At 45.3% G+C, this 26141-nt stretch overlaps 1 protein-coding gene across 2 annotated transcripts in view; it reads left to right on the plus strand.

Moving 5' to 3' along the window:
- The first annotated feature begins 437 nt into the window (after positions 1–437).
- The window catches only part of LOC310788759 (NLR family CARD domain-containing protein 3-like), a 275717-nt gene continuing 250013 nt past the window's right edge, over positions 438–26141 (plus strand). For both annotated transcript variants that reach the window (XM_083650323.1, XM_083650324.1), the window contains exon 1: positions 438–525. In XM_083650323.1, coding sequence (XP_083506449.1) covers positions 451–525 — 75 coding nt within the window. In that variant the 5' untranslated portion in view covers positions 438–450. The remainder of the gene's footprint in view (positions 526–26141) is intronic.

Raw genomic sequence — 26141 nt, forward strand, 5'->3', positions numbered from 1 at the left:
CCTCGACTTACTCTGAGTCTGCTAACTTGAATGGGCTAAAATAATGTAATCATGCGGCACTTCTAGACTTTCTAAATGTTATTGGACCAAATGGATCAAATTCTGATAGTGAAATGAGTCATTTCGCGGGGGCTGTGTTGTGATTGCGACGCTCAAAAGCATGTATCCAGCTCAGCTCAGCTCAGCTGACTCCAGACCAGTAGTCATACTCGCACCCGCTGAACCGATACGCAGAGCCCGGTCAGCTCTCCAGAATGACAGAAAAAGTTTAAGAAGTCTTGTGCATATTGGCATGCATCTCATTTTAGAGATTTTTTCTGAACAAGTCATCAATTTAATTGTGTGTTATGCAGTGTTTACATCAAATTGCCATTTTTTTGTTATATTTTCATAATCTAAGATATTGTCCTTAATATGTGTTTACAGACTGACGGCGATACAGCTACTACCATGGAGGACTCACAACCTCTGCTGCCTAAGACACAGATCAGTGATGTAACTGGTCCCAACAAGCCTCTGCCACAGGTACATTCATGTTTATCCCTTCAGATTGTATTCTAGAGTGTCATGCTTAAAGGCCGGCTTTTCCGTGGGGGATATGAATATATATTAAATATCACGCCCCTAAGGTTTTCAAATCCGTTGAAATTTTTGAAATTGGTTGTTTACAGCCTGAGATATCACCAGAAATCCACTCTGTGTGTGTGGGGGGGGTGGTGGGGGGGAGGTGCGGGTGCGGGGACTCGAAATACTACATTTCCCACAATGCACTGGGCTCGCGTGGCCTTCGTTTCCATGCCCACCCCTCAGGCCTTTGGCTGATATCAAACTCCAGTAGGTGGCGGTAATGCACATATATGTTTGCCAACCGCCATAAAACTCAAAGAAGAAGAAGAAGAAGAAGGCTTCGACAATAAAAGATACAAAGAAGAAATAAATCGAAAATAAAATTGCCTCCAAATTGCACCAAATGTAAACGGTAGTATATATGTTGGGAGATGTCTTCATAAAAAAAAAATCATGCATTTTAAGGCATTTTCGTAGGAGTTACGCGCATCTGATGTTGTAACTATTTTCTGTAAAAATGTGTAAAAATGGGTACATTGCTCAGCGTTGATTTCGTTACTTCAACTCACCTACTACTAGATGTAAAATTTGACGAGCTTTCCAATGCCGCCAGTCCCGTGTCTTCTGGTGCTTCCGTTCCAGAGATATGGTCTCTTGGCAAGGAGCTATGGAAAGCTAACCTAGCTACAGTATTCTATGCGGGTGAACAAGATGGCTGCCTTTTGCTTTTCGTCGAGAGCTCTGAAGGGGCGTGGAGGACCTCTAGAGGCGGGACCATGGCTCACAAGACTTGTAGTTCATAGGCCCTCGAGTTCCGCAAGCGGGGAGGGAAGCCGGGTGACGCGTAACGCGTCACCCGGCTTCCCTAAAAATGTGAGAGATGCCTGATAGGTCAGGCAGTGAAGCTCCAATTTCAAATAATTTCAACAGATTCTAAAACCTTAGGGGCGTGAGATTGATATATATTCATATTCCCCACGGTAAAGCCGTCCTTTAATGGTAGTCGAATATTTCAGACAAATGTTAACCTTCAGAGGGATTTTCTTCTTGGTTAATTCACACATGTGGGCCACTTTTATGGCTTTTGAAGTTTACTGAACAGTGTGAAATGTTTCCTGAACAGTGTGAAATGTTTACTGAACAGTGTGAAATGTTTACTGAACAGTGTTAAATGTTTACTGAACAGTGTTAAAAAAAACATTGATGTTTCAAAGTCATAAAAGTGGCCCACGTGTGTGAAAATTGTATTGCTGAACACAAATGACCACGCCCATAAACTTTTGTTAGCCACAGACCTTATTTGATGCATTTAGGCCAGGCATGTCTGAAGTCCGGCCCTGGGGCCAATTGTGGCCCGCAGACAGATTTAAAGTGGCCCTCGGCTTGTCTTTCAAAATATACTATATGTGGTCCTCTACAGAGTATTGGTTAATCAAGCAAGTTCAATTTGCATTGTTTCCCTTCCCCTAATGATGACAGCACCATCATACAGTTTGTACAGGAACCAAGTAGGAACAGCACATGCAGAACTAATGTTTTCAGATGGTAAACAAAATATTTAGAGTACATTTGTATGTGATTTTTGATTAAAAAAAATTATAACCCATATGATGCAAGAACACCTGGCCCCCCCAACATTTTCACATGATCTAATCTGGCCCCCATTCAAAAAAGTTTGGGCACCCCTGATTTAGGCTAAGTGAAATCCCCATTCTAAAACCCCATACTTTTCCTCCTTCAGAGATGGGAAGTAACAAAGTACAAATACTTTGTTACTGTACTTAAGTAGATTTTTCGGGTATCTGTACTTTACTTAGTATTTATTTTTCTGACGACTTTTTACTTTTACTCCCTACATTTTAACACAAGTATCTGTACTTTCTACTCCTTACATTTCCAAAACAAGCTGGTTACTTAAGTTTTAATGCATGACAACAACGATTAAACCGAGAAGAAACGGGGTAGAATTAATAGAGATAGTTCATTCCCCTAAATGTCAGCTTGTGATTGGCTCTCTGTAGAGCAGCTCACCAGGCTCTGCAGTCTGCTGGGTAACTTTCGGTTCAGCCCTCGACTTACTCTGAGTCTGCTAACTTGAATGGGCTAAAATAATGTACCGTAATCATGCGGCACTTCTAGACTTTCTAAATGTTATTGGACCAAATGGATCAAATTCTGATAGTGAAATGAGTCATTTTGCCAGTGCTCTGTTGTGATTGCGACCCTCAAAAGCATGTATCCAGCTCAGCTCAGCTCAGCTGACTCCAGACCAGTAGTCATACTCGCACCCGCTGAACCGATACGCAGAGCCCGGTCAGCTGACTCCAGACCAGCAGTTATACTCGCTGAACCACTCAATACATTATGCGTGGACTGTTGTTTTAAACTATGTTGTCATTTAGCAGATCATCTCAGAAAGGCAGCGGCTGCAACTTGCAGGAATTTTTAAAATGTCATTATTAAATAATTACCTTTGCTAGAGGAACGTTAAGTGAATAGCCTACTTTCTAACGTGAGGGAAGCACACAAAAACAGGACAAGCAGAGGGTATAGTTCTTGCACAAAGGATAGTTACATCTTGTCTTGTGTTTTTGAATCTCAGTGTATGTGCTCCAGAGGCTTCAATAAAGTAGGAGACACCTTGTATCCAACAGTTAAACTTTTGTGATTAACTATTTGCATATTCATATATCCTGGAAATATTAATGATGTCATTTTAAGAATTTTAATGGGATAATTTGACCGGTTTTTTGGAAAAACCATAGCACACATTATTAATCAAAGTAGAGTTTTAAGATGTATAAAAACATGTTTGTAGGGGATATTTTGAGTTCAATAGTCTTCAAATTATATTATTTAGGGCTGGCACGGATCAGAAAACCCACGGATCGGATCGCGTGACGGATTTTGAGCCACGGATCACGGATTTTTCGGATCAGCAAAAAAATATATATGTCAGATTTTTTCTCTCAAAATTAGATTTTCGATTAGATTTTTTTAATACTATTATAATTCTCTAACCATTTGTTGCCCTGCACAGCTCAAAAAATATTTTTTTCTCATAAGTGACACAATGTATGCTTTTACTCTGAAGGCAGAACGACCCAACTTCCTGTTTTAGGTGGCACTGCTATGCCTAACTTCGTGGCTGTTGCTTGCACCAGTCACATGACACGGGTACAGACCTACAGACCAGACCGCAGGTCAGTCTGGAAATATAACGTTGATGCTACGTTAAGCTACTCAGTGGCCCCACGTGTTGTTTTGTAGTTATGTGTCCTAAGTAGGGCTGGCACGGATCAGAAAACCCACGGATCGGATCGCGTGACGGATTTTGAGCCACGGATCACGGATTTTTCGGATCAGCAAAAAAATATATGTCAGATTTTTTCTCTCAAAATTAGATTTTCGATTAGATTTTTTTAATACTATTATAATTCTCTAACCATTTGTTGCCCTGCACAGCTCAAAAAATATTTTTTTCTCATAAGTGACACAATGTATGCTTTTACTCTGAAGGCAGAACGACCCAACTTCCTGTTTTAGGTGGCACTGCTATGCCTAACTTCGTGGCTGTTGCTTGCACCAGTCACATGACACGGGTACAGACCTACAGACCAGACCGCAGGTCAGTCTGGAAATATAACGTTGATGCTACGTTAAGCTACTCAGTGGCCCCACGTGTTGTTTTGTTGTTATGTGTCCTAAGGCAACATTTTACCGTCCAGTGGTAATGTGTTTGTGAAACGTGTGCGCGTGTGTGTGTGTGTGTGTGTGTGTGTGTGTGTGTGTGTTGTGGCTCTCGTTATCTTGTGGAGCCCACAACACACTGATCGCATTCCTGTGTTTTTTAAGAGGTGTTGAAATAAGTTTGTGTGACGCTGTGTTTAGTAGCCACTAGCCACAGCCTTCAGACATACTTTACAGCAGCGACAAGGGATGAGGAAGCTCACTTGTGCTTGCCATGATTATGCCTGTCTGTGTCTGGCTGTGCTGGGCGTTCTCATACACTAACGTTAAACGTTAAATGAAACGAAAGGGGGGGGGGGGGGGGGGGTCCGCGGACCATTGACGTTCCGAAACGCGTACCGAACCGTGGGGGCTGATCTGTACGGGTCACGGATTATCCGTGATCCGTGCCAGCCCTAATATTATTAATATGACATGAGGTTCAGTTAGCTTTGCACAGAAACATCCGGTAAAAATACTTTTTACTTTTACTCTTTGAGTACATTTCATAGCCTGTACTTTTTTACTTTTACTTGAGTAAATAGTTGAATCGGTACTTCTAGATATGTGACAAAACGACATGCTGCTTGATTTGAAAAAGCCTATGGGAAAAACCAAGAAATGAAGGCGAAGCTCGTCTCTTCTTGTCTCACTATACTCTTTGGCTGTGCTCAGACAGGAAACTTCGGACATTTTTTACAGGAAAACGACGCCATGACAGTTTGCAGACTGCGGCCCAGCTGCAGCTACTCCGCTCTGCGGCCCGCAGTACAAACACAACATTCTCCCCCTCCCTCCTCCTCTCTCTCTCCTCTCTGCACAATCAAAGAGGTTGAGTGGTTCTCAATGTGAGGTCCTTGAGAGGATTCCAGGATTCTCCTTTATCTCTCAACCTAATATATATGGAATTCTGGACAAAATCAGATCTAGGCTACATAAAAAAAAAAAAAAAAAAAAAACATCAGATCTGAGAGACCAAATCTCATCATATGGGGGTCCATTGCCCCAATGTGAACTAAATTAGGGGTCCTTAATATGAAAAAGGTTGGGAATGATTTACAGCAACACAATGCCATTTCCTTCCTTTTATTTCTATTTATGATTATAGTGGCTTTTAGGCTTGGAGTTGGGATGAGCCGGGAAAGGGTACAGGGGGAGTAGGGGAGTTACTATCTTGGAATCCCATAGTCTTTGGTTCATCGTGACGTCAAGTTGTACCACATTTTGGGCATTTTTGAGGGCAAAAAAAAGCAGTTTTGAGGCACAGGCTGAAAATGATACAAATGGTACAATGGTAACAGTTTGGTCTCAAATGTGGAAATTTTGACCATAAATCTTCAAACACCACCAAGCTGAAAAAAGCATTTTGGGGGTTAGTTACACTTTAAGTACAGAATGTGGGTACTTTTTAGGGATGCACGATATGGATTTTTAGAGCCGATACAATAACCGATAAATATATGCTTCTCCTGGCCGATAACCGATACGATAAACCGATAATTATTTAACATTTCTGTATTAAAAAAATAAGTTCTTAACCTGTATTTTATGCACACCTGGGGTTAAAAAAAATAAGAAAGAAAGGGCAGATGTAGTGAGCAAAGATGGATGATTTAATATTCCATAGCTCTGACCTAAGCAAATTTGACATCACTATTGTGAACACAAACAACACTTCTGATATCTCTCTTCCTTCTCTCCCCTCTCTCCCGATGAAGTGCTTAAACTCATCAGCTTGAACCGAGCTACTTACTGCCCCCTCAATCCTATCCCTTCCTCTCTCCTCCAAACCATCTCACCTGACATATCTCCCTTCCTCACTACCTTCATAAACTCCTCTCTGTCCTCTGGTCTTGTTCCGCCTGCTCTAAAGACTGCAAGAGTCAAGCCTCTGCTTAAGAAACCCTCCCTTGACCCTACTGCTATTCAGAACTACAGACCTGTCTCTCTTCTCTCATTCCTTTCCAAAACCCTCGAACGAGCAGCGTCCGAACAACTTTCTCTCTATCTCTCCCAGAATGACCTCCTGGACCCTCTGCAGTCCGGTTTCAAGGCTTCTCACTCCACTGAGACAGCTCTTCTTGCTGTCACAGAGGCCCTTCACACTGCTAAGGCCTCATCCCTCTCCTCTGTCCTTCTCCTCCTTGACCTGTCTGCTGCCTTCGATACAGTCAACCACCAAATCCTTCTTTCCACTCTGTCTGACCTCGGCATTTCAGGTTCTGCACTCTCCTGGTTTGCTTCCTATCGCTCAAACCGCTCATACCAGGTCGTATGGAGAGGGTCCCTCTCCAGATCCTGCCCTCTTACCACCGGTGTCCCCCAGGACTCAGTCCTGGGCCCCTTACTTTTCCTTCTCTATATCAGATCTCTTGCCTATGTGATCTCTTCTCATGGCTTTTCTTATGACTGCTATGCTGATGACACCCAGCTTTTCCTTTCCTTCCCCCCCTCCGACACTCAAATCGAGGCTCGCATCTCTGCATGCCTCAAAGACATTGGCGACTGGATGTCTGCCCACCACCTCAAGCTTAACCTTGGTAAGACAGAGCTACACTTCCTCCCAGGGAAAGACTGCCCTCTCGCAGATCTCTCCATCTCCATTGACAACACCACTGTACTTCCCTCCCAAACAGCTAAGAACCTTGGGGTGATCCTCGACAACCAGCTGTCATGCTCAGCTAACATAGCTGCGACAGCACGCTCCTGTAGGTTCTCCCTCTACAACATCCGCAAAATCCGTCCCTTTCTCACAAGAGAAGCGACTCAACTCCTGGTCCAGTCACTTATCATCCCTCGCCTGGACTACTGCAACGTGCTCCTGGCCGGCCTACCTGCCACCGACATCCGACCGCTTCAGCTCATTCAGAACGCTGCAGCCCGTCTGGTATTCAAGCAACCCAAATTCTCTCATGTCACTCCCCTCTTCCGGGACCTCCACTGGCTTCCCATCTCAGCTCGCATCAAATTCAAGACACTGGTACTGGCCTACAGGGCAGTACACCAGTCAGCTCCCCTGTACCTGCAATCTATGGTCAGGTTCCAAACCTCTCAGCGCTCCCTTCGCTCCTCCACCAGTGCAGGTCGCCTCGCCCCTCCTTCGCTACGGGGGCTCAAAAGTCGCTCATCCCAATCTCAACTCTTCTCGTCCCTGGCACCTCAATGGTGGAACGAGCTTCCACCTTCGGTCAGGACTGCTGAATCACTGCCGATCTTTCGGAAAAGACTAAAGACTCACCTTTTCAGGCTCCATCTGGGCCCTTCTTGATCTAACTTCTTTCTCTCTCTTTCTTAAAAAAAAACCTAAACTAAACTTGTACCACTGTTCCTTCAGAATTTGTAGTTGTCATAGACTGTGCTCCATAGTTGATTGCTCTATTGCTGACAAAAAATGTGTTATTGTAAGTCGCTTTGGATAAAAGCGTCTGCCAAATGACGTAATGTAATGTAATGATATAATATTATTGTTTTAGTAAAGTGTATCACTCAATAGTCAATACAAAAAAGAATGGCTTTTATATAACCGAAAGCCTATTAGTCTGCAGATAAAACACAAAAGGCATAGTAATTTATACTCTTATTGGCATGATGTTACTGGCAACATATGAGCTGTCTGAATTTTGCATTGGGGCCAGTTCTATAGTGAGGCATGGAAAGTCTCACTGTAAGCCATCCTATCATATCTGTGTCGTTTCACTTTTGACTGAAAAATGATGCCTCTAGATTAAAGAAAAGACACTATGTGATGTTGACTGGTGTGTTTTTATGTAAATGTGCGCATTCGTTTTCTTTATTATTGGTAGATCATGACTGCCCCGCAGCTAGCTACGTTAGCTTTTTTTTTTTTTACCTTTATTTACCCAGGCGAACAAGTAAGAACAAATTCTTATATACAAAAGCAGCCTGACAAGCTTCACGTTACCTTACATGTAACATTAGCGTTAGTTGATTTGGAGACACAAACCCTGGACATTTCATTTCGGGTAATGCATGAGGTTCTCTATGGTTTACGCCAGCTCTGGGAGTATGAAGTGCTTTAAATGCGGGGATGTTTGGTCACAACAAGCTTGTGGACCTCTGCCTGCTGAACTACTAGGTAGGCCATAAAACCAGTTAGCCACCACAACAGCTCACGTTAACGCCAAACAAATCCGCTGCCTCCTCCCCACGTTTGGTTTAGCGTAACGCCAGCTCAGACTTTCCCCTAATCTCAGAAACCTTGCGGGACATGTATTGCAAATTGCAATAGTGTTGTTTTGTTATCATTTGAAACTGTCAACAGCCACACTGGAGGCGGCCATGTTTCGCCAGCTGCTTGTGATGTCATGAGCACGCAACAACAATACTCCACTTCCAATGCAAAACAAAGCCAAGTTGGCGCCGTATTATCGGGGGCTATTTTATCGGCTAAAATGTCATTATTGGAATAATAAATAATAACGCAAAATGGCCATATCGGCCGATAATTTATCGGTCCGCTAAATATCGTGCATCCCTAGTACTTTTCCCATCTCTGTCCCCCTTAGAAGCAACGTGGCAGAGATTTCTGGTTAAGCCTACAAAAATATGTCATCCCTGCGATACTCTATACATTCAGGCAGTGTCTTGTCATTGACGCATCGTCAATGGGTCAACATGGGGGAAATATAATAATAATAATAATAAACATGTGTTTTCTATAGCGCTTTTCAAGGACTCAAAGACGCTGTACAAAAAGAAACACTAAAGGGGCGGGGACGACGTAAGTGCAACAGACAATGGACAAACACGACACAGGCACACAGGGATAGGCAGGGGGGAGCTAGGAGAAGGCAGAGTAGAAGAGATGGGTTTTGAGACGGGATTGGAAGACAGTGAGGGAGTCTGATTCTCTAATGTCCGGGGGGAGAGAGTTCCAGAGCTTGGGAGCTGCCCTGGAGAAGGCTCTGTCGCCGAAACTGCGGAGGTTGGATTTGGGGGTGGAGAGAAGGCCGGCAGAGGTGGATCGGAGGGAACGGGAAGGTTGGTAGGGGGAGAGGAGGTTGGTGAGGTATGGGGGGGGCAGTTGGTGGAGAGCTTTGTATGTGATGACGAGGATTTTGTAGGTGATCCGGGAGGAGATGGGAAGCCAGTGGAGTTGTTGAAGGACTGGGGTGATGTGGTGCCAGGATTTGGTGTGGGTGAGGAGACAGGCGGCTGCGTTTTGGACCAGTTGGAGTCTATTGATGAGGGTGGTGTTGGTGCCATAGAGGAGTGAGTTGCAGTAGTCCAGACGGGAGGAGATGAAGGCGTGAATGCGTGTTTCAGCAGCAGGGTGTGAGGGACCGGATCTTAGCAATGTTGTGGAGATGGTAGAAAGAGGTTTTGACAATATGGCGGATATGGGGCTCAAGGGAGAGGGTGGAGTCAAAGATTACACCAAGGTTGCGTGCCTGAGGAGATGGGGAAACGGTGGTGCAGTCGATGGTGAGTGAGGGGTTGTTGAGTTTGCTGAGGGTGGATTTGGAGCCGATGAGGAGGAGTTCAGTTTTATTGCTGTTTAGTTGAAGGAAGTTGGGTTGCATCCAGACTTTTATTGCAGACAGGCAGGAGTTGATATGGGAGAGGGGTGGGTTCTGAGGGGATTTAGTGCTGAAGTAGATCTGAGTGTCGTCGGCGTAGCAGTGGGAGTTGAGGTTGAAGTGGCGGAGGATCTTACCAAGGGGGAGGATGTAGATGAGGAAGCCTTGGGGGACACCGTGTGAGACTATGGAGGGGGCGGAGGATGGGAGATGAAGTGGAAGCGGTTGGAGAAGTAGGAGTGGAGCCACCTGAGTGCGGTGCCTTCGATACCGAGAGCATCAAGTCTGGACAGCAGGATGACGTGGCTCACGGTATCGAAGGCTGCACTCAGGTCGAGGAGGATGAGGAAGGTGAGGGATCCAGTGTCGGCAGAGGTAAGGAGGTCATTGAGGACTTTGAGGACTGCAGTTTCTGTGGAGTGGAGTGGGCGGAAACCGGATTTGAGGGGTTCGAAGAGGCTATTGGAGTGCAGGTGAGTTTGGAGTTGTGTGGCGACAAGGCGTTCCAGGGTTTTGGAGAGGAAGGGGAGGTTGGAGATGGGCCGGTAGTGGTTGAGGGTGGAGGGGTCGAGACCAGGTTTCTTGAGGATTGGGGTGACAGAGGCGGTTTTGAAGGCGGAGGGGACAATACCATGGGACAGGGAGGAGTTGAAGAGATTGGTGAGGTAGGGGCAGAGGGCCGGGAGGCATGATTTCAGCAGGGGGGTGGGGAGGGGGTCGAGGGAGCAGGTTGTGGGTTTCGATGAACTGATGAGTTTGGAGATGGTTGAGGGGGTAACTGGAGTGAAGCAGGAGAGGCGGCGGTGTGGGGGAGGGGTAGGCAGGTCAAGAGGGATGGAGAGGAGAGGGACTGGAGTAGGGGCTGCTGGGTCAGACACGGGGGACAGTGATTGATGAATGGTGGTGATTTTGTCTGCAAAAAACTGAAGAAAAGAGTTGCATAGGTCGGGTGTGGAGGTAGGGAGGGCGTTGGTGCGGGGTTTGAGGAGGTTGTTGACGGTGGAGAAGAGTGTTTTAGAGTTGTGGCTGGGGTCATTGATGATGGAGGAGTAGTAGGCAGACTTGGCGGCAGTGAGGGCTTCTTTATAGGTGGAGAGGTAGATTTTGAATGCTTGAAGATGGATGGTGAGTGAGATTTTCTTGCAGAGACGTTCCAGTTGGCGGCCAGTTTGTTTCATGGTGCGGAGGTGGGGTGTGAACCAGGGGGCAGAGGAGTTGAAGGAGACGGTTTTGGTTTTGCGGGGGGCAAGGGAGTCGAGGGAGGCAGACAGTGTGTCATTGAGAAAATTGGTGAGATCATCAGGTGAGGTGGAGGCTGGGTGCATGGTGAGAGCTGTGGTGAGTAGGTCGGAGAGTTGCAGGGGGTCGAGTGCTTTGGTGTTCCGGAATGTTATTTCTCTGAGGGTTTGGGGGCGTGGGGAGGGGGATGAGACAGTGAACTGGATGAGAGTGTGGTCAGACAGAGGGAATGGAGTAGGGTGGATGTTGAGAACCAGTAGATTGGCAGAGGAGACAAGGTCGAGGATATGGCCTTTGACATGGGTGGGGAAGGTGACGTGTTGGGTGAAGTTGACGTTGTCCAGGAGAGAGGTGAGGTCGGATGCAGGTTTACAGGTGGGTGAGTCGATGTGGATGTTGAAATCGCCGAGGAGGAGTAGATGGGAGGAGAGAGATGAGGCTATTGTGAGGACTTCGGTGAGGTCGGACAGGAATGATGGGTGGGGTTTGGGTGGACGGTAAATGAGTAGAACAGTGATGGAGCAGCAGGTTTTGAAAGCCACGAGTTTGAAAGATGAAACTGAGGGGAGGGTGAGTTCTGTTAACCGGTAGTGTTGTTTGAAAATGACAGCCAGGCCGCCTCCACGGCGGGAGGGGCAGGGTTTGGAGATGTAACTGAAGCCAGGGGGAGATGCTTGGTTGAGGGAGAATAAATCATTGGGTTGTTGCCAGGTTTCGGTGAGGAGGAGAAAGTCAAGTGAATTGTCAAGAATTAGTTCATGCAGGAGGGGGGCTTTGTTATTAAGTGACCGGGTGTTGAGGAGGGCGAAGGTGGGTGGATGGAAAGGTGGAGTAGTGGGGGCACGGTGGAGAGGACGGAGGATAGCCAGGTTGACAGAGCGGGGCGGTGGGAGCTTATGGTTTGGATGAAGGAGATAGTGGAGGAATGTGAATGACGGGAGTGTTTGGGGCCACGGTGGAGGTATCGGCGACGGTGGAGGATGCCAGCAGTGCGAGCAGTGATGAGGGCAGTGGGGGGTAACCGGTAGTTATTGTTAAGAAGTAAAAGTTGATGGGAGGAGTAGTGGAGGTGGAGGGAGAGCAGGTAGGGAGACCAGGGTGTACCATGCAGCAGAAGGGTGGGGTTAGCGGGGATAGAAAGGGTTAGTAATGTTAGTAGAAAGGAGAGAGGGTTTAGTAGGGGAGCCATAGGGATAGATAAGTGAGTGAGTGGGATGTAACGTTAGCAGCAGTGGGAGTAAGCACGGGGGATGGGTGAGCTACTCACGGTACCGAGGGGAATTGGATGAGTGCAGCCAGGGGAAGATGAAGTCCAGAGAAAGGGGGAAATCTGGGAAAATTAGTGGTCCAGTAAAAATGAAAAATGAAGTAGAAGTCCGAGTGTGAATAATCCAGAAAACGTTAACAGGACAGAGCGAGCAGGGCAGCTCCAAGCAGGCCAGGTGTAGCGCTAACAGGTGTTGTTGTTGGCTAGCGTTAGCTGGCTAGTAGGGGGCAGGGAGAGTGAGGTGGTGAAAGACATGAACAGGGAAGACAGATAAAGAGAAAACAAACACAAATCGACGGGGAAACAGAAGAAAGTAGGTGAAGAGCAAAGGAAGACTGACAGAGGAGCAGCAGCCACAGACGGCGCCAGCAGTGCCCACCGACAGCAACAAACACACACACGCAACAGTGCCGGAAATCCTCCCGTTCTCCCATTCAGGATAGTTAGTGTAGCCGAGGTGAATCAGCGCGGATTCCTTGTGAGTCCCGAGTGGTAGAGAGTGGATTGGTTAAACTCACTCCCCAGTATAAACACATGTTAATCAGCTCCGCCAAGGGAGCTAGCTCTCTTGGTGGAGTGGTTAGTGGAGTGGAGTGGTTAGTGTCTTTGTCTAGACTACTGTAATAGCCTTTTCTCTGGTCTCTCCAAAAAATAACTTGAACAACTCCAGCTCAGTCAGAATGCGAGTTCTAACAAAGACTAAGAAAACTGATCATATTACTCCAGTTCTTAAGTCCTTACACTGGTTGCCAGTGTGTCATAGAATAGATTTAAAAAATACTGTTACTAGTCTACAAATCACTTAACGGCCTAGGCCCAAAATACATCTCTGAATTGCTCCGACGCTATGAACCGTCTAGACCTCTCAGGTCAGCAGGGTCCGGCTTACTAACTGTCCCTAGGATCAAATCAAATCATGGGAAAGCCGCATTCACCCAGTGATGGGCAAGCTACTTGGAAAATGTAGTAAGCTAAGCTATCAGTTACTCTCGATTAAATATAGCTAAACTACATTGAAGCTATCCCCAGAGAAATGTAGCAAGCTAAGCTAAGTCTGAGCAACATGGCAAAAGCAGCTTGCTACATCAAAGCAACTTTTTTTCTCAAATTGAATCAACTTCATGTCAAAGAACAACTTTCCACCAAACAAATAGGCAGGCAAAAAAAATCTCATTTTGATTGTTTATTATATTATAAAACACACTGAAACTCTCACTGGCACAATATTAAAAAACGGACAATAAAACCTGAACGTCTTCTTCATCACTACCAGTGGCTCTGCCATCTTTCAAAGTTCGTTGCTGAAGCGACTTCGCCAGCACATGCCATATTTTGCCCTACCCTTAACCAATCATCAGTCTTCATTGCCTAAACCCAACCCAATCAGAGGCAGCTAGTACCGGGTCTTGCTGCAAGAGAGGCAAGGATGCTAAAAAGCAAGGATCAGACAACAACACTTGTTGCCAGTCATAATGGAAATGGAAGTGCTTTATTGGCTACACAGGCACACTTGACATGCAATGTCTCCTCCTGTTTAATCCAAACCGCAGCAGAAATCTCCACTGCGTGCTTTGCTCATGGATTTTCTCTGGCGAGTAGCTTTTGCAAGAAGCTACAAGCTACGTGGGTCTATAAATAGCTTAGCTACTGAAAAAGCTACTTGGTTCAAAAGTAGTGAAGCTACCACCAAGCTACTGAGAAATGTAGTTAAGCTATGTAGCTTCGCTACTTGTAGCAAGCTACTGCCCAACACTGCATTCACCCACTATGCTTCTGCTAGCTGGAACAATCTGCCTGAAGACATCAACATTTACTTACTTTTAAAAATAGACTAAAGACTTTTATGTTTACCGTCGCTTTTAACTGCTGACAGATAGAAAATTTGTTTTATTCCTCTGTTCCTCCTAAGTTTTTAACTATTTTTGCAACTACTCTGTTGTGATGCTTTTAAATGTCTATTTTATCCTCTTCTTTTATTCTCTTATTTTCTTGTGTTGACCATCTTATGTGAAGCACTTTGAATTGCCTCTATCTGATTTTATGCAAACCCAATGCTGTGGCATGTACGGGCAACAGAAGACGCAAGGTACCAGTAGAGGGTTAGTCTCGGTTTCCAGACGTTTGGTGAGGGGCGCCAACAGCGCCACCTTACCACCAAACTTCTGGGAATTTACTGTTCCAAATCTGGTTCGGAGCCCAGCGAGAATGGCCGGCAGCAGACACGCCTACATTTATTATTAGAATTTTATTTGGTAGCAGCAATGCAATGTTTCATAGTTCCAATATAGAGCAAGACACTGATGTGCTGCAAAGAGAGTTTATACCTGTTGTTTATTTTACAATAATTTTTCCTACCCGGAAGTGGTCCGCTTGCTACTGTGAGTCATCAGCAGGCTCTGTAACGTTAGCCTCAGGAGTCGGGCTTATCGCTGGGGGAAAGACCTCTAGCCGCCGGGGCCGGATGAAACACGTCCTATTAACAGGTTATGTTTGTTTCTAAGTGATTAATATGTTTCTCCGCAAACGCGACAGCACCGGTTCTGCATGAGCGTCACTGCCCCCAGAAAGCAGGGCCGCCCACAACACTCATGATTCGTTCTCCGATGCAAGGCTTCCAACAGCACCACCTAACGTTATGAAAAGATTTAAATAGTAATATTCTCAGTCTTACAGTAGTGAAACGGATTAAGACTGAGGGCTGAGTCTAGTAGAGGGTATGCTTGGCGTCCAAACTACAGTATAAAGACAAAGCTGTTGAAAGAGGATAAAATAGACATTTCATCCTCTTTTTTTATTTTCTTATGTCATCCATTTTATGTGAAGCACTTTGAACTGCATCTGTGTATGAAATGTGATATACAAATAAACTTGACTTGACTTGACTCCCAAGCCGAAGGTCGGCGGTTCGTACCCACCCCTGGGCAATCCCTTAACATGGGTTGCTGCAAGTACCACCTACACAACGCCGTTACATTGATGCCGTGAACCCGGATGCCCAGTGGGTGTGGAGTGAGTTTAAGGGGGTGAGTGTAACCGAGGTGAATCAGCGCGGATTCCTCATGAGTCCAGAGAGGCTTGGTTAAACTCACTCCCCAGTAAAGGCATGTTAATCAGCTCCGCCAAGGGAGCTAGTTCTTGGTGGAGTGGTTAGTGTCTTTGACTCCCAAGCCGAAGGTCGGTGGTTCGTACCCACCCCTGGGCAAGCTCTTAACATGGGTTGCTGCAAGTACCACCTACACGACGCCGTTACATTAGCATTTAGCTGCTAGCACAGCCCAGGCAGACAGGATCGGGGATTTAACCCCCGCAGTAAACGCACATCTGAACAGACGTCTATGTACCTGCTCTTGACTCCCCAACCGCATGCAGCACCGTCCGCTGGTGAGTCAGCCCATTGAGATGTTTTCTTCCTCCACCGTCTAGTCTCACGCACCAGCTGTAGTAACATTTTGTGGGCGTTCCCACACATACGTGGGGGTACGGTGGTGCAGTGGTAAGCGCTGTCGCCTCACAGCTCAAAGGTCCTGGGTTCGATTCCCACCTGGGACGCTGTGGGCGCTGGAGTTGTGACCCCCCATATCCTCAGTGCCTACTGCCCAGGTGGGCTATCTCGTCCAAAGGGCCTTTCTGTGTGAAGTTTGCATGTTCTCCCCGTACCCCCCAGGGGGTTCCTCCGTACATAACCCCCGACTAAAAACATGCAGAAGATCGTCATCCGACCAGTGACGACAACATCTGAAGTTGGTCCAATGATGGTCCAATGAAGGTCCCCAGGCGCTGGAAAGAAATAGCGACCACTGCTCCTGGCCTGCCCCCTGGAGGAAAGGACAAGCCTGGATGGGTCAAATGCAGAGGACATATTTCACCGGCCACCGTCAGCATGAGTGTGTGTAGTGGCCGCATGCATGTGTTGTAGTGTGTTCGTGTGACAATAAAGACGGGCTGCTGTCTGAAATCGTGTTTTTTTTTAATCATTTTTTGATACGAATATACAAGGGCACTGTTTAACTTCCTGAAGCATATTTTCAAATGATTTTAACCCCAATCTCACAATTTTGGTTGGCACGCTAGTGCTGCATGGGCAGAGAAGCGACACAAAGCACATGTCCGTCATGCTCCCTGCCATTTTCGTTTTAAAGTATCCGTAGCGAAAAGCACCTTCGCGCAGTGGCAAACCCCGCCCCTTAGCGCCACCGTCAAATCAACAAGCTCATAAAATAAATTTGGGTCGCACGTAAATTGACAGGGTCGGTCGGAAACCGGAACCGAACAACTTTTTTTTTAGGCCCGGTCACCTCCTTCCGGTTCCTCGGGACCACCATCCATGAATCCCTATCATGGGATCTCAACACCAGTCTCAAGATCAGCAAATCCCATCAGCGACTCTACTTCCTTTATTTTTATTTTACCTTTATTTAACCAGGTTTGTCTCATTGAGATTGAAAATCTCTTTTTCAAGAGAGACCTGGCCAAGAAAGCAGCATAAAGTTACAGACACATTTTAACATAAACAATACAAACAAAAACATCTAAAACGTAAGAAAATACACATCCATTTACTCAGCAACAGGGTTGTATACAAGTTAATTATGGATCAAAACATTTGCAGACCTGGATTTCAGCTTCCTCCATATTTTTTACCCTGGTTTTAAAAATACTCATAGGGACTAGCACCTGGAGGTTTAGTAGGCGTTGGAGTTCATTCCAGGCCAGAGGGGCAGACACCTGGAAAGCTTTCTTGCCAAACTCAGTCCTTGTCTTAGGTACAGTCAGCAGGATGCAGTTTTGAGACCTAAGCTGATAAGAACAATTTTTTGTAAATTAATGCAGGAGCATAGATAAGATGGTAGTTGTCTCAAGATGGTCTTATAAATGAAAATAAACCAATGAGACATCCTCCGTAACGTTAAGGAGGGCCAGCCTACGCTCATGTAGAGGGTACAGTGATGTGTCCGGGACTTCAAATTTGTCACAAACCTAAGTGCACCATGATACACTGTGTCCGGCTTTCGCAACGCTGTCACAGGTGCAGACATATAAAGAATGTCACCATAATCTAATATTGGCAAGAAGGTAGCCAAAACAAGCCTCTTTCTAGCCTCAGCATAAAAACACGCTCTGTTTCTGAAATAAAAACCTAACTTCAGTCTTTTTTGACAAGAGTGTCAATATGTGCTTTAAAAGTAAGACCATCATCTATTATAAAACCTAAATACTTATATGTCGACACTCTTTCAATAACCTTGCCCTGCGTAGTCATTATGCCTGGGACAATTGGTTCCTTCTTAGATTTGGAAAAAAACATAAGCTTGGTCTTGCCTGCATTCAAGACAAGCTTCAGCTGGTGCAACTGTGCCTGAACCATATCAAAGGCTATTTGTAGCTGTTCAAAAGCCCTTATTAAAGATGTTGCACAACAATAAATGACGGTGTCATCAGCATAAAAGTGAAAAGACGCGTCTGGCACATTTTTACCCACATTATTGATAAAAATTGTAAATAAAAGTGGACCAAGCACAGAGCCCTGTGGCACCCCCTTGTGGACAGTTAAGATATCAGAGAAAATTTCCATCAAACTTTACACACTGGGTTCTATCTGACAGGTAGTTTTTAAACCAGGCAACTGCTATATTGGCTAGTCTATTTAGCAGGATCTCATGATCGACAGTGTCGAATGCCTTAGATAGGTCTATAAAAAGACAGACTCCATGTTGTTTGCTATCCATTGCAGCAATGAGATCGTACGGTGTGATTTCCCTCGTGTGATTATATTATAGCCATTGCAGGTGCTGGCGGGCTGATGCTATCTTGCTCAATACTGCATTAATTTCAAAAATCTCTGCTCTGACTAGTTAGAATAAATAAATATATTAATATATTAATATTAAACATACAAATTTCCAGAGTGACAAAGAAAATCCTTTAAAATTTTGTGATGGACCTGGTTGGTCTATCTGAAGGAAAGTGCAGGCTCTCCTGGTGTTTCTACACTCAGATATGCAGCATGTTACAACATGTGATAATATGATTCACATTCACTTTTCAGCAGCCCCCCCCCCCCACACACACACACACACACACTGACTTCCATAGTAAAGCTAAATTAGATAAATCAAACTTCCACATGCAGTATTGCTCTCTTTATGATTAAGTGTTATACTTTCATTTGAATGTTACATTTGTTGGTTTAATAATAACAGGGCTAAAGAAAGCAATCCACTACCACCTCCTGTTTATTTGTGCAGTATACTTTTTTTATGTATATTGTTTCTGCTGGTTTCTGTGCTAGAAGAGGAAGTGTGACTTTCAGCCCTGTTTACCAGCTCACAGAAATACAGGCAGTGAAGACAGATAACCACTAGTGATGGTGAAATGAGCAACTTTCTGAAGCATTGTGGGTTTCTCACACACTGGGTCTAAAATGTGTTGAGCACTCAGAGCTTCATATGAGATGAGAAATATCACCCTCTACTGGTGAACAGAGTGTAGCACAGTAAACAGATGACTAGTCACAGCCAGAGCCGTGTATAGAATCAAATGGTACATTATCAGCTTCATTTTAGCATTCAAAATTAGAGTGAGACCCCTTCCTGGTTGTTCATTGGCTAATGCTTGCTCTGCTCTCAACGAAGGCGGTCGCTTTTTCTCGTCTCTCCCTCTCTCCGTCTCTCCCACTGCCTGCTCACTCGTCCTGACCGGGCTACTCTTCGAAACTATCTGAAGTAATCATGGAACTGATAAGCTGGTCTCTCAACGCAATTGACAAAAAAAAATCCACGAGAAGCGCTGGTTCAGGGGAACCTATCTGCCCAGACGGTACTTTTTCTGCGGGCTATATTATGGACTCATGGGAGAAGTGGCGGGTTGTCTGCCTGGCAGCATTTGGACATTTGCTTCTTGGATTGAGCGTTGCCCTAGTCTATCGGAAAGTAAAAATGATCAAGTTCAAGTTCAAGTTTATTAGTGTCCCAAAGGGCAAATTGAGTTGCAGCATATAGACATACAAATAAGAACATTGACAAGAAACAACACAAGTAGCATGTTAAATGTTACATGCCTATAGTTAAAATAAATAAAAGGCTAAATAAACATCAAGGACCTTGTTTGTGGCACACAATGACCGATAATGTGCAAGGTAGCATTAAAGTGCACAGCAATCGGAAAAGTGCACAGCGATCGATAAAGTGCACAGCGATCGGTAAGTGCACAGCGATCCGTAAAGTGCACAGCGATCCGTAAAGTGCACAGCGATCCGTAAAGTGCACAGCGATCCGTAAAGTGCACAGCGATCAGTAAAGTGCACAGCGATCCGTAAAGTGCACAGCGATCAGTAAAGTGCAGACACGCAGCGACCGGTAAAGTGAGGTAGTAGAATAAAGTGCACGAATGGCCAGTAAAGTGCACAAAGTAAGGAAAGATAAATCAATAGTTAAAAACAATAAAATAATAGAAACCATAAAATCAATAGAAACAATAAAACAATACAAACAGCGGTGGAGGCTGAAAGTAAAAAATGATAATAAAACACTAAACCATCACTGCCTTCCCTCAGCAGCGTTCAATGCTCGAATGGAGACAGGGACAAAGGAGAACTTGTGCCTATTTTTTGTGGCCCGTGGGGCACACAGTCGACGACCTGAAGGAAGGAGCCTGTACTCCGAGCTTGGAGGGTGGGCTGCGTCTGAACGGATGGACAAAGCCTTCTTAAGTACTTGTCTGTTAAAGACATGGTCGAGGCTGTCCAGATGGAATGATGGGAGCCATTCAAGAAAGCCCAAAGCTACCCGTCATGTTAAACATGTTAAACGAGGTGGGCCGAGCCGTGAGTACTCAGACTGTTATGACTTCTGATCAGAATCGCAAGATGGATGGTGCGATTTCTGATCTGAATCGCAAGATGGATCACATTTTGGAGAAATTCACTGCTCTGCATGGAAGTGCTTAGTTGGAGACCATGTCTGGAGCAGAAATCAATTGGAATGCTGTTTTCCCTCCCCTAACCAAACATCCTATCTTGATTCCGGCGCCCCCACTCGCTTGTTGGCCCGGCAAGGCCGCTCGCAAGAAACTCCCCCTGAAGATTCATTGCAATGTAGAGCTCTACACCTCCACCCCTCCCCCGCCCCTCATGGACACCTGTTGTTGACTTTGGTCTGGGCATTTCGAGGCTGTCTCCATAGCAACCTGCTGTGTTGTCGCGCTCTTCACCCGCCGCCGAGATTTGTGTCGTGACCCTGAAAGGAGCTTCAGGCTAGTGCTGCACGATTTGGGGGAAAGGTGCGATTAGCGATTAGGGTGGACAATATTGCGATTGCGATTGTGATTGCGATATAATAAACAAGAGGTATCTAGGGATGTGCCGGCATGAGTTTTTGACGGTATGATAACCTTGGACAAAAATACCACGGTTTCACGTATCACAGACTAAAATACATGAAATATGTTACAATTTAAAATATATTAAAACTAAAAAAATAAAACAACTTGAAATAAAATTATCTTTACAAAAAAATAAAACATTTTGAGACATTTGCCTGTCCCAAACATGTAAAAAAGAAACACCAGAAAAATAGAAACTGCACTGTGTTACAGCACATAGAAGATGGCTCAGACTGGCAAAGTTAGTTACATGTCTGTTGAGTAATACAATGATACACCCCCTTTATTTATTTTGTAGCGACAGATGGCCTTAAACGCCACACTCACGTGACGCTTCTTGAGAGAGTGGTGCGGTAACGTGCATATTTCTGCATACTTTATCGAGGGACCATGAAGGCGTCATGTGACAGGCTAAACGCTAGTTGAAGCCTGGAGGTGCTGCTGCTGGCAGCTGCGACAGTGTTTTGCCATCAACCTTGTTAATCTCGCTATATTCTTCATCACAGCGGGTCATTACCCACTGTGCACTAGTTCTGCATAAGCACCTGCAGCTCTCTCCTTATTTTACTGACGTTCTCACTAATCACACGGCTGTTTACATGCGTTTCTGAACGGCAAGCTAGTTATTAGCATAGCTAGCTGTTAGCGATCATGGATGTTCTCTCTCTCCCCCTCGGTAAAATGTAACTTTGCTGCGCATAACATTACTTATTTGCGGGAGTGCATGGGAGAAGCCATCCCACCACCCTCTTCCCCCACCCAATCCCCCCGCCTTCACACACTCCCCCTAGCTTTTTGCATCCTCCTCCCCCCCTTTTTTTTCCCTTCTCTGACACATCCAAAACTGGCGCTGTATGTTATGGCAGCCTCTTGCGTTTGTTGATGAGCTATAGTTGCAAAGGGCGCAGCGCACGCTGCGACTGGCAGCAGGGAGTAGATGGTCTTTTGGAATCTGTACATATTGCAACAAATGTATATGTATTGTATAATATTGAAGTGTGCCTTTATTACTCTCAAACTAGTAATAATGTTCCGAGTGTATCTTTTAATAACCACTACTGCCTGATGTAAACCAAAGTGCCCTTCTGGGACATGTATTAAAGTTGATTGATTGATTGATTGATGAGTCATTCAAAAGTAGAGCGAGACCCCTTCCTGGCTGTTGTTCATTGGCTAATGAGTCACACATTTTGGTCCTCCGCTGATGCCACTCTCTCTCTAAATTGCTCTGGTGGAGGAGGCGGATCCTACAGCTAACTAGTCTGTAGCTTGAACAGAGACATGGTAGACCCAGGCAGGGGATAGTTGTAACATTCTTGACATTTCTGTCTGTATCTTGGAGCTCTTTAAAGCCAGTGCATTCAAAATTGTATACAAACTAATTACATGTGTCTGCTATCACATAGTGTAGCTGTTACCTCTGCAACACACACAGAAAATGCATGGCTTAGTCTCAAACACAACGAGTGAAATGTTACAATCCACCCCATAGTCTGGGTTAGTTGTAACACACCTTGGGGTGAAATGTAACATTATGAAGTAAGGATTAAAACAAAAACTTAAGATATTGAAAGCTTTTTATTTAACAATTACATTACTTTTTAACATACAGTAACTGGTGTGTGTGTGTGTGTGTGTGTGTGTGTGTGTGTGTGTGTGTGTGTGTGTGTGTGTCTCAAGTATGTTAGTTACTGTTATATAATCAAATTTAACAAATGTGCACCAACTGAATATTAGTGTGCTTAATTGTCTTGCACTGTCAGTCAGCTCTACACTAGTCTCTCCCCAGACTCAAATATTACGTTGAATTGCTGGGCTCCGCATACTACTGAGTCTGTATCACTTCACAGCCACTGCTGGGGTTTGGGGGCGCGTCTAGGGGGGTGAAATTGAATGAGTGACAGGTCGTAGCAGCAATGAGCAATGAGAGAGTGGTTCGAAAAATGGGCTGTGCCTCCCATGAGTGGGTTGAGAGAGAGATCTGCAGCATGCAGTAACATAGTGTATCAGACCCAGAGAGAGCTCTGCAGCATGCAGTAACCTAGTGTATCAGACCCAGAGAGAGCTCTGCAGCATGCAGTAACATAGTGTATCAGACCCAGAGAGAGATCTGCAGCATACAGTAACATAGAGGCCATTTACACCTGGCATTAACATGCGTTTTCTGCCATCAGATTGCAATCAGATTGTATTTGATCACTTCAGCCTGATTCCATTTACACCTGGCACTAACATGCGTTTTAGGGGAACAGATTGCAATCCGATTGCTCTCCAGCTCGAACGTCATCCCACGCGCCCCCTTTCGTTTTGGCGGGCTTATTACAACAACACGGAGCAGAAAGAAGCAGACCTCACAAACTAATCTCCTATTCAACAACAACAACAACAGCGACAACAATTGAAAGAATATGTTAGCCATCCGTGAAGCTGCCCTATTGCATGGGCTTTTGTTGGTTTTTCGTGGAAGAAGCCGTCTTCAACAGCTGAAATACCAAGAACGAAGGCAGAGGAGAAATATGTTTTATGCGGCTGCTTTTATTACAGCTGTTATCAGTGCCACCACTGTCAAGGACTATCTGGGTGCGGGAACCCAGTCAAGACTGGTGGGAGAGGATAGTGTTGGGGACCTTCGAGGATGAAGACTGGGTGTCAAATCTGCGTATGCGCCGTCAAACATTTGATTTTATTTGCGATAAACTGCGACCCAACCTATCCAGAAGAGACACGCAGTTGCGCTCGGCAGTACAGCTGGAGAAACACGTCGCGGTGACAATTTGGTTTAACGTTACAGCTAACGATAGCCTGGTTTAATGGGGAAACTAGCGTAAATATGTATTAACCTTAAGGTTACGGGTATAGCAAGTTGAGGGAGGATCACAACATACCATCTTTATCATTGACAATGTCAATTTAATTCCCGTTGTCCTGTCACTGGCACTGTTGGTGGAGTCCATGCTAGCGTTATTATCTTCAGAGTCGATGACGTCCCCTTCACCTGGACAAAACGATGGCCGATCACCTAGCCTTGTACCAAGACGCTGATTACATTACACTACATCTGATGTAGTGTAATGTAATCAGCATCTTGGTACAAGGCTAGCCGATCACCCAGCATTGCATCTATTTCTTTATCAAAAGGACACTTTGCCCTGACCCTGCTACTTTTCTTGTTCTTGTTCTTGGCCTGTCTGTAAGCCAGTTTCAGGTGTTTAATTTTTCGCTGACATTGTAGCCAGGTCCTGTTGTGGCCATTCTCTGCCAGTTTCTTAGCCACTACTTAATAAATGGGTCGGTTGCGATATGCACTGCCAAGTTTAGCTTGTATACTTTCCTCAGACCAAATTGAAAGCAGACACTTGGTCTCCTCGTGACTCCATCCACGAGTGTCTTCATCCATAGCGTTAGTTAGTCCTTGCTGTTAACGTTAGCGTGTAACGCTAGCTCTGGCTGTGTTATTTCTTTGTGCTAACTAGATAAACTTTCGCGGCGTGCGAGGACGTATTTCCGTAATTTGCAATGTAGTTTTAGCAATCCAGTAGGTGGCGGTAAGGCAACATTTAAGGATGCCAACCGCCATAAAACTGCAAAGAAGATGAAGATTATGTATTTCCATATGGTAGTTGCTGAATGCGTTTTGAGAGGACGCATTGCATTTACACTTGTGTTAAATGTTGTCATAATGCGTCCCTGACCACCTCCGGAGGTGGTTTGGCCGATCAGATTGCAATCCTTCTTCAATGCGTTTTGGGGGTGTTTACACCTGTACTTTCAAGTGATAAAATACAATCGGATTGCAATCTGATGGCAGAAAACGCATGTTAATGCCAGGTGTAAATGGCCTCATAGTGTATCAGACCCAGAGAGAGATCTGCAGCATGCAGTAACATAGTGTATTAGACCCAGAGAGAGATCTGCAGCATGCAGTAACGTAGTGTGACCCAGAGAGAGATCTGCAGCATGCAGTAACGTAGTGTATCAGACCCAGAGAGAGCTCTGCAGCATGCAGTAACATAGTGTATCAGACCCAGAGAGAGCTCTGCAGCATGCAGTAACATAGTGTATCAGACCCAGAGAGAGATCTGCAGCATACAGTAACATAGTGTATCAGACCCAGAGAGAGATCTGCAGCATGCAGTAACATAGTGTATCAGACCCAGAGAGAGATCTGCAGCATGCAGTAACATAGTGTATCAGACCCAGAGAGAGATCTGCAGCATGCAGTAAGGTAGTGTGACCCAGAGAGAGATCTGCAGCATGCAGTAACGTAGTGTATCAGACCCAGAGAGAGCTCTGCAGCATGCAGTAACATAGTGTATCAGACCCAGAGAGAGCTCTGCAGCATGCAGTAATGTAGTGTATCAGACCCAGAGAGAGATCTGCAGCATGCAGTAACATAGTGTATCAGACCCAGAGAGAGATCTGCAGCATGCAGTAACGTAGTGTATCAGACCCAGAGAGAGCTCTGCAGCATGCAGTAACGTAGTGTATCAGACCCAGAGAGAGATCTGCAGCATGCAGTAACATAGTGTATCAGACCCAGAGAGAGATCTGCAGCATGCAGTAACATAGTGTATCAGACCCAGAGAGAGCTCTGCAGCATGCAGTAACATAGTGTATCAGACCCAGAGAGAGATCAGCGTAAGAACTCTCTTGGGTCTGGCGTCGAGACTAGCTCTACACTAACATTTAAACTGAACAAATGTGCACCAACTGAACTTTAGTGTGTCCGAAAAATATTACTTAAGGCAAAAGTAGAAACAAACATAACCTTAATCCAGCACTGCTACAGCCAACATAATAGCTAAACACATAAACAGGTAACATGATGAGGTTAACCAAACACAATACAACAAACTTAAGTCATTTACGCACACATGATAAGGAGCAAACAAAGATACCACTCTCAAAGGGTAACTAATACTGAGGGTTTAAATACAGACAAGGTGGCTGAATGTAATTAGTCCGGAGTGCTGGCAGGTGTGCATGGGTGAGTGAATCAGGGGAAAGGGCAAATGTGAGGTGAGGAGGATCATGGGAGTTGAAGTCCAGGGAGTCACTATTTTGTACAGTCAGTCTTTCTCTGCCAAGACTGAGTCATACTGAACTTCAAAGAAAACATAAATACAATTACACATTTGCTTGGGGTAGTTTGTACGATTTGTTCATGTGTTACAACTGACCCAGACACTTGTAGCCATAGAGACAGTCCGCATGTCTGGGAACGTCCATACAGGCCCTAGGAACGCCCACAATAGCTGGCTCAGCGTGACTGGGGGCGTGGTCAGGGTGGGGTAAAAACCCCCGTTCTATCCATTCAGCAAAGTTAGAATTTAGCTGATAGCCCAGCCCAGGCAGACACGATCGGGTATTTAACCACCGCAGTAAACGCACATCTGAGCAGACGTCTTGTGTTCTGCTCT

This window comes from Poromitra crassiceps, assembly GCF_964638095.1.
Source record: "Poromitra crassiceps genome assembly, chromosome: 14".
Taxonomy (NCBI): domain Eukaryota; kingdom Metazoa; phylum Chordata; class Actinopteri; order Beryciformes; family Melamphaidae; genus Poromitra; species Poromitra crassiceps.